General features: G+C 44.6%; 1 protein-coding gene across 3 annotated transcripts in view; it reads right to left on the bottom strand.

Annotated features, from left to right (window-relative positions):
• DIS3L2 (DIS3 like 3'-5' exoribonuclease 2) overlaps positions 1 to 13,884 on the bottom strand; it is a 197,026-nt gene that overhangs the window by 113,553 nt on the left and 69,589 nt on the right. For all 3 annotated transcript variants that reach the window (XM_069792502.1, XM_069792503.1, XM_069792504.1), the window contains 2 exons: positions 7,342 to 7,448; positions 5,897 to 6,144 (listed from right to left, as the gene is read on the bottom strand). In XM_069792502.1, the coding sequence (XP_069648603.1) occupies positions 5,897 to 6,144; positions 7,342 to 7,448 (355 nt within the window). The remainder of the gene's footprint in view (positions 1 to 5,896; positions 6,145 to 7,341; positions 7,449 to 13,884) is intronic.

Below are 13,884 nucleotides of genomic sequence, written 5' to 3'. Positions count from 1 at the left end.
CGTATTTGTCCGAGAGCTCTGGTGTCAAACAAGCGTTCCGCTCTGGACACAGCATGCAAACCAGGACTCCAAAGGAGTGGGACATTTGTTCCCTCCCCAGCTGGTTACAAATATCACATGAGAACCTATGTCCCATGGTGACTCCCCTTGTCCCCTTTCTCACCCCCAGATTGTTCTACAATACACAGAGGTAAATTATTTTTTATTTTTTAATATACTGCCATTAGGGTGAATGGCACATTACAGCCAGTAGAGATAACACTCCTGCCCCAAGAAAATTACAACTGAAATTAAGGCAAATCCATCAAAATATGACACAAAAGAGAGGGGTAATAACACACTGCAAAAACAGCCACTCTAATAAGTGTTTTTCCACTGCATAAAATACACAATCATTATATTGATCCTTCTGTTTTAATTCCAATGAGTGAGAACAGGCACTAATTACTTTCCTAAATTGGGGCCAAAACAGTGCACTTGTCATTTGGACGAGCAAGATGTTCTCAGGGCTTCAAATGTGCCATAAACCCACAGAACAAACCCCATCCACGCAGTGCAAGCAAGCCCATCTTCTTTATGGGAGCCAAGCTATCTCTCTTCACAACGGGAAGGGCTGCGTAATAAACCTGTCACATTGTGTAATATGCTGGAAAGGATTGCGCGCTTCGTGGCGTGGTAAATTGTAGAGCTCACATTGCCTAGCTTTAAAATAAAAATGAAAACAAGGATAAAAGATATTTCCCTCCATTGTTTCAATTTTATGTACAAACTGTATGGCAGAAATACGTGCGCGTTTGGCATCAAGGCTGAGTTGTCTGTTCCTGCAGCTGGGTCCCAGTCTGATCCTTATTTTAATGTAAATAAACGAGGCATCAGTTTTATCTCCCTCTCTCTCAGCACTAACAATAAACCAGAGAAATCACCATTTCATTTCCAACATCTAGTGCGGAGCTGGGAGACTGAGCAAGGACGAGCCCGTGGGTCTGCAGGTCCACGAGCACCATCAGGATGGATTGAAAAAAAAAAGACGAAAAGAGAGGACATGTTGCCTTACCAAAAAGAAATGGCAAGGGCTTGAGTCTCAGGTGCCCCTTCTCTTCAAAGGGCGCAGCTGGGAAGTGCAGCAGGAGGGCGGCTGGACGTCTGCATGACAAGTCATGGAAAGCACCTCTGAATGCCAGAGTGCTTTCCAGCTCAGTCTTGAAACCCATGTTCTCTTGATCCGTTTACTGAAATTAGATTACGAACTCTAAGGGGTTTACCCAGAGGTTTGATATAGGACTAATATTTTTTTAATAGTAATTAACATTTGATTTACAGTGTTCCAGGGAACATTTCCCAAGTACCTTGAAATAAAAAGTGTACAACTGGCTTTAATTGGGGCCATGTTACAGTCATGCAGACATGATGACTTGCATCAGAGCAAAATCTGACAGGACAGCATGTGATCAAAGGTAACGCATATAGGATCACCAATGGCCCTGGAGTAAGAGCCAGGCTGTAAAATCACTCATGGGGCTCCGCAGTCACCAAGGGTAGCAAGAATAGTTCAAGAGGCTTATAAACAACAACAGGCACAGGGCCCAGCGGCAGTCAGACGTTTCACTCCCAGGGAGTCACGGTGTCTGTGACACCCCAGGCTTGCGTATCTCTTCTTTTTTAAAATGTTAAAAGGTAAAAACAATTATAATGGTTACAGACGTAAACATTTCTTTTCTGTGACGTTGGTGGGGGAGCATTACCTTGAATTCCTTGAATACCCTTGGACTGACGTCAGACACGGTGGTACTATGCACCGACAGGAACGTGCCATGGTCGGGGCATTGGGCAGCATGCAGCACAGGGTATTGTTCCAAATCAGCCATAGCTGCAAGCTCATTGAACTGCTCCAAGCTGCCGAGTCACCAGAGCTTGACCTCCCATGCATGTGCACCTCAGGCAGAGCCACACTAGTGCTGCCATCTTCCCCTTCATGGTGACACTGATCGCATCTATTCAGCCACCCATTTCTACAAACATTCAAGCCCTCTCCACTCCCCAGACTCAGCTGAAACTGGCCAACGTGTTCAAAGGTTACACGATAGAACTCTCCAAAAAGACAAAGGATAATTACATAAGGTTTGTTTCCTTTGGAAAGCCGGGCAGGCTCCCAAACGGGAGTGAATAACTTCCATGGGGACTTAACAGCCTTACTCAATCTCTCCTGGAGCAGACTTGTCCACATTCATCCTACACGGAGGGTTTCTTTCAGCAGCAGGAGAACATCCTACACATCAGTAAGCCACCACTCCTAGAGGAAGCTTGTACAGGAGCAGGAGAGGGAACAGCAAGGAAGGCCACCTGGCTGCTCCCACTGCCCAGGGCCCAGAGCTCACAGGCAGAGCTGCACAGGCTTGATGAAGCCCAGAGGTCCCAGTGGAGATGGTGAGATGGCTGCAGGGCTGAGCGTTGCGGAGACAGAGAGCTGTGTCACAGGAACCCCAGTGCCTGAGAGCGCAGTCCAGCCCCATTCCACACCACGAAGCTGCCTCCCCTCAGCTGCTGGGCCACCCGCCGTCGGAGTGCAAGACCAACATGGTGCTCCCCACGCCGATGGGGCCATCCCACGCTTCAGAGCGGTACGGTGATTAGCTGTGCCGTGGAATGCAGCTTTACTGAGAGACAGTTCCATCTGCAAGAAGGTGTTTTTCCAACAGAGCTACACTGCTCGGGGATCAGACCTTCCCTCGAGCCTTACAGCGAGCTACCCAAGGTATCTGGTCATTTCCCCTCACACCAAATACATTTGTGAATTAAAAAAAAACCAGAATAAAATGCCAGAGATGAAAGGAATTCCAGCCACTTGGATGGCTTTGGAAAGAGCGTCAAGTGAAAGAACATCCTGCAACACTTCATTTTATTGCAAATGGCGTGACAAATCTTGTCACCTTGACAGACCGATATCTAAGGCCCTGAGCTAAAATAGCCACCAGCCCCGTGCGATGCAGGGGGAGTCAGTGATTCAACGTTTTAGTATTACTTTGTATCTTTTAATAGTCTCATCCATCATCATATGTGGGGGCAAAAAGATTCCACCTTAACCATCTCCAAAACTGTGGAGACATCTGGACTAATGCTCCAAACAGCCTTGGACTCCAACACCAAAAAAAGGTCCCCAGAAAATAACTGTACGTGGCAATACTTGTAACATTTATCTGGAAAAGGAGAAAGTTTTGGAGCTATTTTGCTTTACCTGCTACCTGAAGCATGTACAGTTAAATGGCATTTCACTGCCATGGTAAAATCACTTCACATGCAGGAGGGAGCACAGCAGCACACACTTAGGGCATGGCTGCCAGGACATGGAGCCATTAGTTCCTCCCTGCTCCTTCCCAGCACAGTCGGGGTGACAGGGTGGCCTTCAGAGGGGACAGCGTCTCACTGGTGACCACCAGGTGGCAATCACGACACAGAAACGCACCCCCCTCCCCAAGGGGACCTCCAGGCACTGTCAGGTTGCCCCTGTGCAGGTGACCATCCTGGGTGGCCAGTGCCACCGCCAAACTCTTACCCAGGGAGTCCCACTGCTCCAGCCACATGTGGTCACTGTGAAGACCAGACTATGCCATTAACCGTGCTTGGAAACCTGGCACTGAACTTCCCAAGGGAAAAGGAAAGCTGAGGAAGGTGCATGACCAGCCTCAGAGTTCAGCTGCAGGATGAAGAATACCTGGAAACACCCAAGATGTCCAGGAGAAATGACTGTCAACTATGGAGGGAGCTTCCCTTGCACTTCCAGCAGACTTAGATGGTGCAGAGTGATGACCTACAGGCTCTTTAGTCCAGACACCTTCAAAACCATGGTGGTGCTGCCAAAAGGGTATCATGAAGTCTGTGGGCAGAACTAAGGGGTGCACAAGAAAGTTTAAAAAACCAAGCATGCAATGAGCTGCAGATCACCCACTCTTCTCTCCTTCAGGTGGGCCACGACTAGCAACACGGCTTATAAACAAGCTTATAAGCCAGCCCAAAAGCAACCAGGAACTTTTGGGACCTTCAAGAGGTTTCCTTGTCTTTCAGTGTTTAAACAAGCATATATTTATAGTTAAAAACAAAACGGGTCTCCAAGGTTTTATGCTCCCATCTTCACAAGGCACTTACTAAAGTGCAACAAAATCCCAGAGGAAAAAGCTATGTATGAAGACAATCACGGACATTTTCTTTCCTGACAACACCCTTTACACCTTGGAAACTACCAAAACAGCCAGATGAGAATATACAATGTTGTCAGAAGCACAGATTAAAGACACACACATTAGCCAATGAAAAAAGCCATTAGCCCATCCTCCCCATTTCCCCCATTTCTGCTGAAAAGGGGGGTTGTTCATGACAAGAAGCCAAGCAGTACAATCACCCTCCAGTCTTTTCTCTGTTGGAGTCAAAGATGACAAAGAAAATCTCTGCCAATAAGGAACTTAGTCACAGTGAAGTTCACAGCACAGCCAGCCCCTAGTTAAGTGGGGCTCAAAGGGAGGCCACTTCAGTTCATGCACTGCAGTTTAGCTAGGAAATACTGAGTGACTTAATGGCTCATGTGGCTCTCAAGAAGTACATGTGAAACTTGCTATTACTGGGCACACAAAGCAGCCACAACTGATAACAAACTTAAACTCAGGGAAACAGGGACTTCAGTTTAGTTTACTCTTAATTCTAGGGCTGATAGATCTGTGCCAACATACTTACTCTTAAAAAAAAGTCGGGCGGGGGGTATGTAAGTTTTAATTAAGTTTTACCAGGAGGTTGAGCTGAGGACTCCAAAAACCATGGTGTTGACACTGTACATCAGCTGTACTACCCCATCAGAACAGCTCTGCAAGGGCAAGAGAAAAGTTGGGCTTTATGCCCAACTCCCACTACTGCGCATGCTCCAGATTCCATCCAGATCCCCATCACCTGTAAAATTTGACCACAGCATTGCCATAGGTCAGAGTTACCTATTCTGGATCACTAACTAAACCAGGACTACTCAGTTTTATCCAAGATAACTGAATAGATTTATCAATGTCCACCATTTCTTATTGAGACCCAGTCAACAGGAAACGGCGTGGCCACTACAGATGGGAGCTTGGCACACTGCAGCTGTTGCCAAGAAAAGAGAGAAAATGCTGAAAACTACAGGGTCTTCCTTGTGGAGAGGCAAAATGAACTTGCAATCTGGATCCAGCCCAGCATAGGTCATTTGTGTAGCCCTGGCTTAAAATCTCCTTCACGGCACTGCCTGCAACTTGAACTCTGGACAGCAATGGCTTTACAGTGCCTCCTGAAATGCAAAGACTGGAACACCCTTCGCATCTGTTTCAGGAGTGAATGAATCTTCTCTCGATTTCTAGTATCTTTCCTTGAAGCAATGCAAATTTAAAACCACAAAAATCTGTGACTTCTTTCTACTTCTTATCAGTAAAGGCTTAAAAACCAAAGATGAGCCTCACAGCTACTGATCCCTTTTCCTACGACAGAAGTGAAATGCCTACACACTGTGTAGTACTCTTACACAAAGGGAGGAAAGAATGAGAGGCTGCCAACACCCCAGGGTGCTTGTGCTGGTCAGGCTAAGTACCTGTGTGTGTTCCCTCTAGTCTGTAAGCTCTTCCGAGCAAAGACCGTATGCTCATTAATGCTGTGATGTACCAGCACACTGAAGCAAGCACCAAAAGAAACTAACATTATGTAGCCATGAGATTAACTAGTGATGAGCTATCCTTAGGCTCATCACAGTTTATCCACCAAATACCAGAGGGATACAAGACAAGCATCTTGTTAACAGATTCCTGCCTCTATTGCATGTATCAAATTACATGAAACCAGGAACTCCGACTAGAAATCTCAGTCACCTCTACTTCCATTGGCAGCCACATACCCTGTCGCAAAGTTGCTGTCTTCTTTCCAGTCCACTATGCGACAGATGAAAAGCATATTTGAATAGTCCTCAGGCCTGGTCACAAAGTCTGGAGGGCAATCAGTCAATGACACATAGGCCCTGGGCACTCTGTGGTCCACAGGTGAGAACATGGCACACCTCTTGAAGAGTTCACTGTTCTTGTCTGCCAGAAGCTTGATGAAGCCTGTAGCTGCTCGGGAATGCTTCTTTTCCAAAATATAGACCACCTGGAAGAGGCAAAGGTTTCTACAGTTAATACCTTCAGAGAAACTTACTTTCTTTAACAGAATAGGGATACACAGAGGCTTAGCGGAATATCTGGAAAAATCACAAGGCCTATATCATGTTTTCCCTGTGTGTGTATATGTGTGTGTGCATTTTTTAACTGAGTACCTATTTACAATGTATTTTCCTTGCCATTTTGCTCATGGCTATAGAAGAGCTAAGTGCCTTCCAAGTGCTAGCTCTCTACAGCAATTTTCTTGATTACAGAACAAAACCAGACAAGAAGCAGATGCTTCCAAATGCAGGGAATTAGCCACAACATACAAGCAACTCCTGTAAAATCTTTCATTTGTATGCTCGGCCTGTGATTTCGACATTTAGCACAGAACAGGCCAGTCCAAAAACGGTGCCGCTGGCGGATCCAGTGCTAACCACAGGAAAGGATGTGCTGTGGGGAATTTGGCAGTTCTCTCCTCCTCTCAGTGCTTTCCGAAGTTAGGAGTTATTTTACCTTTATACAAGATGGCTTTGAAAAGAATAATAAATTACAATATCACTAAATAATTGTTCCAGAGAGGTGTTCATCCAGGCTATATTTTTGTAGACCATAATAAATCACTGGATAAGAGAAATATTATAGCCGATTTCCTAAGCTTATACAGAAGAGTCCTTCCAGAAGGTTTCAGGAGCTGCACCTCTGTGCGATTCTGAGTGCTGGAACTGCCACGCTGGATGAGACCAGAGGGCAGCCCAGCCCACAAGAGGGACCAGAATCAGAGGCTGCAAGTGAAAGCACAAGACGTGGAAGAGGCCTGACCCAGCCTGACCCAGTAGTCCTTTTCTGGTCTCTTAACATTCAGAGATTGACTCAAATCTTGAACCAACAGCACTAGCAGCCTTTCCAATATCTGTAAGAATTAATTCTGACAACCTTGGATATCCTGACACTCATATTAGTATTCAATCTTTTTCCTGAATCTTGCTAAGTAATTTTGCATAGCAAACAAAGGGAATTTAAACTAGGATAATTGGTAAAAATAACAAGACACTTGATTTTTATCAGATCGGACAATTACTCTCTTTGAAATGGGGAATGAGATTCAAAGATCAACAGATGGAGACTACAGGGAGGCCAGGGCTGGTCTCCTTCAGCCTTTGGGAGCACACACATGCTCGCTTGTCACTCTCCACGGAGTTACCTTGGCTGTCCTTTGAAGAAACTTATCTGGGAGGAGCCTGGGATCATTCGTCGTGGGTCCATCATCTTGCTTTGTTCTGTGCACACCACCGAACCCAACAGCCTTCACTGCATCAAACAAACACAACAGTTATTGTAGCACATTTCCATGACAAATTCGTGTTGGGCTTTTGCTGTAAAACTACAATACAAAGTGCATGTAGTAGACTTATTTGAAAGGAAAAAGATCTCTCAAGTGTTAGAATAGCCAAGGATGAAGCAATTATTATTTCTCCAGACTACGACAGAGAGCAGATATATGTTCGCTTACCATGCAGATCTGCTGAAAAACAACAGAAGTCAAAATAAATCCCAACTTTACAAGTAGAACTACACCAGCCATAATAAACAAAATGGTGGAAAATACATTCTGTTTATTATATACTAAGAACTACATGAATTTCCTGGCATTCCTTAGTTGAAGTCATTAACATTATGTAAGTAGTCCTTCAAGTACATACATTCATTTAATATTTAATTTCCTTTAAAAACATTATGCAAGGTTATAAAATGCATGTTTATCTTTGAAACTGAAACCATATCTACTAAGCTGACCCTCTTCAGCTGTGGATCAGGATTATGAAAAAGTCTTACAAAAGTAATCACTATATATGACAAACAGCTCCCACCCGCTGAAATCTCTTGACCAGATACTGGTAATATTTAAATCAACTGCCAACTAATTTCTAGTTTGCAATTTTCAAATATTCAAGTATCTGAGTTTGGAAGCATCTGCTATAGATGGCTGGCACACTGAATGCATTTAGTGTTTACAAACATCCAAAGTGATCTTTGCAATGGAGAAGGTTGGGACCAGTCCCTTCTTGAGCTGCATCCCTGCTGAGAGCCTGTGGTTACCGCTCTGACAGCATTTTTCAGATGGAAACATCCATCTGCTCTTGTCTGAAGGGCTCGTGGAAGATGGCTGCCTTTTTCCACTTGTATGGCAATCGCATCCATCTCAAGCACATGTGCTAAAATCAGGCCTTGAGTGTTCAAAAGAAATTTTGCTTTCTTGAAGAGAGACTGTGGCACTGACTGCAAGTTTCAAGGCACATAGCTGTCACTGTTTCCCTTAGAAGACATGAGATAAAGCAACGTTTCGCTGAAGGCTGTGCTCCAGCAGGCCAACAGTGCTCACGCATGCCAGAAAGCCTCAAGGAGAACAGCGGTGACACGCAGACCCTGGCCCCCAGATGACACCCATCTGTCCCACAGGGACCCTCGACTAAGGCTGCTGGTGACATGACGGATGAAGGGGGCTGTGCTGCGGGAGGGGAGGCTGCAGCTGCCGGCGGTGCCGAGCAGTGCCGGGGCGCTGGGGACCGGTGCTTGGGGGGGAGCCGCGGTGGCAGCGGGGAGCAGCAGCTTGCCCCGAGGGGAACGGCTGTGCACCACCTTCATGAGGGCACGTTCACAGATGGTCGTGCCGCCACGGACGGCCTGGGTTGCCTTCGGGCAACGTTACCCCAGAGTCGTTTGACAATGACAGCTATCGCTCTAATGACAAACTCTGGTTCTCATATGCCGTTAATTATCCCCAGCTTTGCCTTCTGATACAAAGCTCTTCAGGCTTTGCCGCTCCCCAGACATCTTCTTTTTCAGAAGAATCTAAGTGACTTTAATTTTATTTTATCTTTACTGACTTGCTAGCAAGGCCGAGAGGAGAATGGACAGATATTCAGGGGTTTAAATAAAAATCTACTTTCCTAAAAAAAGCGGCAGTAGTAGCAGCAGCTAACCCGTTTCTCTTTTACTTCTCCTACTGAAATGAACTCAGATTTGCCACAACCAGGGTTACTAAGGGATAAAACCGCCCAGAGTTTCATGGTGGCAAACAAGTTGGGGAAAAAAATTGCTCAGATAATTAGAAACAGTTTAAAAAGTGGAGATACCCAAGTTACACACCTCATTTGCTTACCTCCTCTAAGGTCTTTGCCAGCTAAAGGTCATACCAGGCAATCAGTTACTAAAGAATAAAAGCAAGGAGCCATTTTGTTTTCTTATAAATTTTCAAGCCATCAGTTAATAGTCATAGGTTTACAGTGTGCCAACCATAAAGACAGCTAGGCCAAAAAACAGGACTATCTGGGACAAAGAAACACTGGCAGGGGCAGAGGGCAAGGGGACATCGGTAGCCTTCCAAAGGCCATGCCTTCAGGCACACCTGCAACAAGCCCAGGGTTTTACTGGAGTAAACTCTCCCCACTGAACAGCACGTACTTATTGGAAGAGAAACCAGATCTAAACATGTTTGGGTAAAAAGCAAGAGCTGCATTCGCTGCTTTCCCAGCATAGCAGAATGACAGCAGCGACTCAAGGTCCAGGAGGCAAGAATGAGAAAAGCACCAGGAGCCACGCGAGAAACATGCCCTTGTTAGCACTGCCTTCTTTCCACTTATCCTTCCAACTCTCATTTCTCCAAAAAGTTGCTCGCATTTTTTCACTGAAGCAGCTTTCCCTGACAAAAAAGGAGCCAGCAATCATGTCCTTGGGAGGTATCACATACATGCAGGCAAAAGCACAGAAGCAGCAGGAGAGAGCTGTCACAGGGAGCACAGCAAATGGGTGACCAGGGCTTCCTTTGCCTGGGGTGAAGAACATACAGGGCTGGGGCACTGCCCCCCATCCTGCTGAAGCTGAGCCCCATGGGAACCCAGTACAGGTACCAGAAAGCATCTAAATCTTCACTGTGGCACATGGTACAACTTGTCTTTTTCCTTCACAGCCTACATCAACCAGGGGCCTTTGGCTGGCTGGAGAGTATCTTCTTCTTCAGGGGTCTCTCCAATTTCAGTATCCCTCCCAAAAATTCCTAGGATTATTAGAGACTCCAGCAGACAGAGCCTGGGATCTACAACTATACCATCAACAGAACGAAAGAAGGAAGCAAATCCCAGCCATCTACTTATTCTTACCCATCTTTCTTAATCAACTTCAGTATCTAAAAGGTCATCACATACATTTACTAATGGGGAACGCTCCTGAAACAAGGGACAGGGAAGAAGAGTCACGAGCAAGTCTGTACTGCTGTGGCCAAGAGATGTAGACTTCTCTATAGCTTGTAGCTGCTCCTTTTGAAGTCAAAATTTTGTCGGTACTGGGGCTACATCTAATGCTTGGAGGTCTACAATAGCACAGAACCAGCAATGAGGGTGACAAACTCCCTGTGACAAACCCCTTTGCTCAGAAAGGAGAACTACCCAGATCCAATGTCCACCTGGCTCAGTTGTCAAATTACTGCACAGAAACCTCAGTCTCAACAGCGATCATCTGCCACGAGAGTCTGGTACCCGAGTCCCCTAAAGACACTTCTGACAGTCCCTCTCCTTCACCGCACATCCCTCTTCCCTCTAGTGGAGCTGGAACTTGGTGGGTGGGCAGAGGGGAGGTATCAGAGCCCCACCAGAGACTGGTGGTCTAGATCTGAGCTGGGAGACACAAACATCTCCCACAACAGGGCAGAGCCACAGAGGCAATCCTAAAGGAGAGTTAACTTGTGAGAGGAGCAGGATTTTGAGCAGGGGAGGTGGGAAGAAACTCCTTGCATTATGCCAAACTAAAAATGAATTATTCTGACCCCTTTACTGCAGTGGTTATCCAATGACCATTCAATATTTCCACCCTGGGCAAAGACATGTTTTCTGAGAAAGATTTACTATGTTAGCTTAGGCAATACTTCATAAGCTTATCTTACAGTGCAAACACACTTCAGCAACTAGAATCCAGTGAAACTGCATTATAATCTCAGTGTTTTCCTTTCAGCGATTATCTGACAAACCAAAACTGTAATAGTCCTACTTAAAAAAAAATTAGGCACTAGATACAAAAAGCAACTCAAATTAGTTATGTTATTACCAACAAAGTAGATCCAGGACACTTGGAATTTGCCTCCCTCTGTAAGAGATCAGTTTAGGCAGCTTCAGTACACACTTAGATTTGCCTGACAGGCATTCCTAGGTCAAACATTATTTTTTTTAAAGCCCCCCAATTTCCTTTTACAATTAAATTACCATGACATTAAAAGGTGGCCAAAGTGGACCAAAAGTCATCAGACTAGAATTCTGATTACTTGTGACAGATCCAAAATTATTTTCACTAAGTTTGCATTGGTCACTGTGGAAATTTGCAATTCTGTCCAAAAAGAATACAACTAAAGATGCAATATCCACTTGCAAATGAAAATATATCGCAGTTTCAGATCTCAAAAACAACTCACTGGAAAAAAAAAATCTCCTTCCCCGGATGGAAAGAAATAAGTTTTAAAATAAAAACAGTTTGATGTTTGCTACTTCAGCTAGAAAAAAAAAATCTACTTGAGAAGTTAGTTGGCTTACTCTGCATAGGCATATCTAAGAATCCCATCAGAAAGCATTATTGATATGAAGCTTTTAAAGAAAATATTGCTCTTCAACTTAGTGCTCAGATACTAGCACATCTGTAAACCTTTCAACAGCAGTCTACTTACTAATGAAGTAACAACACTTAGGTTCTCTGACATCTGCTTCAATAAGCAGTTTTCAGCATATTACGGTTTAGAACCAAATACATAAGGCAAGTGGTGTAAAGGAAACCAATTTATTGTAAATATCTCAAGGATTGTGTGTCACACTCAAAGGCAATGTGTTTTTAGAAGTTCTGTCTATATCAATACAAGAGACATGGAAATGAAAACTCCCTTCAACCAAAAAGCGATACATTCAAATACATGCACAGATTTTCCCTGGGTTACACTATTCTGCTACAACTTTCATTTTGAGGGACAACAAGGAGGAAACATGTTGCTGTTTAGAAGACAGTACAAGGGCTCTTCACATTCTGCCACCAATGTTTATTGGCATAGAACAGGTTTTTTCCTCCAGAACACAAAACTGATGGTAGGAACCAGTAGGTCACACCATACTTGGTCCTCCCTTCACCAAGTAAACCAAAATGTAATTTTTTGAGGATCAAAGTTTTCTTAGAAACACCTGTCCCTAGCTGGATGATTTCAGTTCCTACAAAGTTATTTCAATACCTACAGAGGTAGGAGCTCTGAGCTTCTCCTGATCTTGGCAGACTTCTCCACCATGGAGTCCACAGTACAGAGGTCCAAGTGAGCTCTCTCTGAAGTCTCACCTAGCAGACCAAAGAGCCTCTCCTCCCTACCCAAAAGGTAGGTAGGAAGGAAAATGCCGTTTCACTTGGTACCAGGTACTATCTAAAACTGGAATTTATTTTAAACGGGCTTTAAGAAGGCTTACTTAGGAAAATATCATGCAAGAAGCAGTACTTTGTGAGTATTTATATCTCCACACACAGAGCTTTCTGCCTGTTATGGAGGGAAGACAGGTAGTTCACTGTGATGAGACTGTTAAGCCAACAGCTTTGGAATTTAACACATGCGGCCTGTCCAAAATCAGCCTAACAGCTCCTGTGTGCAATGCAAGAGGGCTCTGCAGGTAAGAAGCAAAGCTGCTCCAAATTATGCAGCACTCCCGAGTTGTCTCATCACAGAGCTGTGTGTCTAATGAATAGGACTAACTTCCTTAGAGATGTTTATTTTGAATACTCATTTAAGTAGACTCACCCTGCCACAGCTGTTCATGCCTAAGCGCCTGAACTCACACACCTGCGTGCCCAATGGCACAGTGAAGATGAGAACCAGGAGACTCAGATGATTAGCAAGAAGATTTTTGAAGATGCACAGGCAGGAGGAGACCCTCAGAGAGGGAGAGGAAAGGCATAATAATGGATGTGTACAGCAGAGAGACAAGCATCTGCAATAACACGGAGCAAAGGCAACGTGAAGAGGTGAGTATAGCTGGCTTCCTTACACACGCAACACAGCCAAGCATGTAATTATTTACTTATATTTAGCCACCTCCACAAGGAAGGATGGAGGACATAGCAGAATGATGAGACAGGAATGTCACTTTTCCTTAGAACCCTCCAAGCCTGATCCACAACAAAGATTCAATGTCATTTTGGGAAGCTGCCATCTAGCCCAACAGATCACACCGTAGCTGTCTCAGTAGCCCAGTAACGTTACTACAACCACAGCACGGGTGCTCAGGCCTCCTGGCCCTCTCATGTCCTTGAGAAGCTGCCAGTCAACAGGGGGCTTGGAAGCTTTATTGCAACAGAATTAAACCTCAAAAAAACCAGGTAGTGTCGCAGTCTACATAAATACAGTTTTATTACATTAACAGCAAGTAAAATTAAAATGTTACAAAAACATTTCCATTGAGTATTTTGCCTATCTACTTAATGTTCTTCCTTCCTGCCTGTGCATTTGTTCCTAAAGTGTGTGTGTCCAATTTTACTATTGCATGGAAAATATGTTAGCTGAATGAATCCTAACCTGATTCATCCTGGAAACCTTGCTGCTAACAATGACCATACTCTAACTAATGTTTATCTTCACACCCACCATTCATGCTCAGTATCATGCCCTCTCACTTGCTTGACCTAAACTTGTAACTCAAAGGAGAAACACAGGTGAATTCAGGAACATATGGTAATA

The sequence above is a fragment of the Haliaeetus albicilla genome, chromosome 9 (assembly GCF_947461875.1).
Source record: "Haliaeetus albicilla chromosome 9, bHalAlb1.1, whole genome shotgun sequence".
NCBI classification, from domain to species: domain Eukaryota; kingdom Metazoa; phylum Chordata; class Aves; order Accipitriformes; family Accipitridae; genus Haliaeetus; species Haliaeetus albicilla.
Note: the sequence above shows the minus strand (reverse complement) of the source record. Positions and strands in the feature narration are given on the sequence as shown.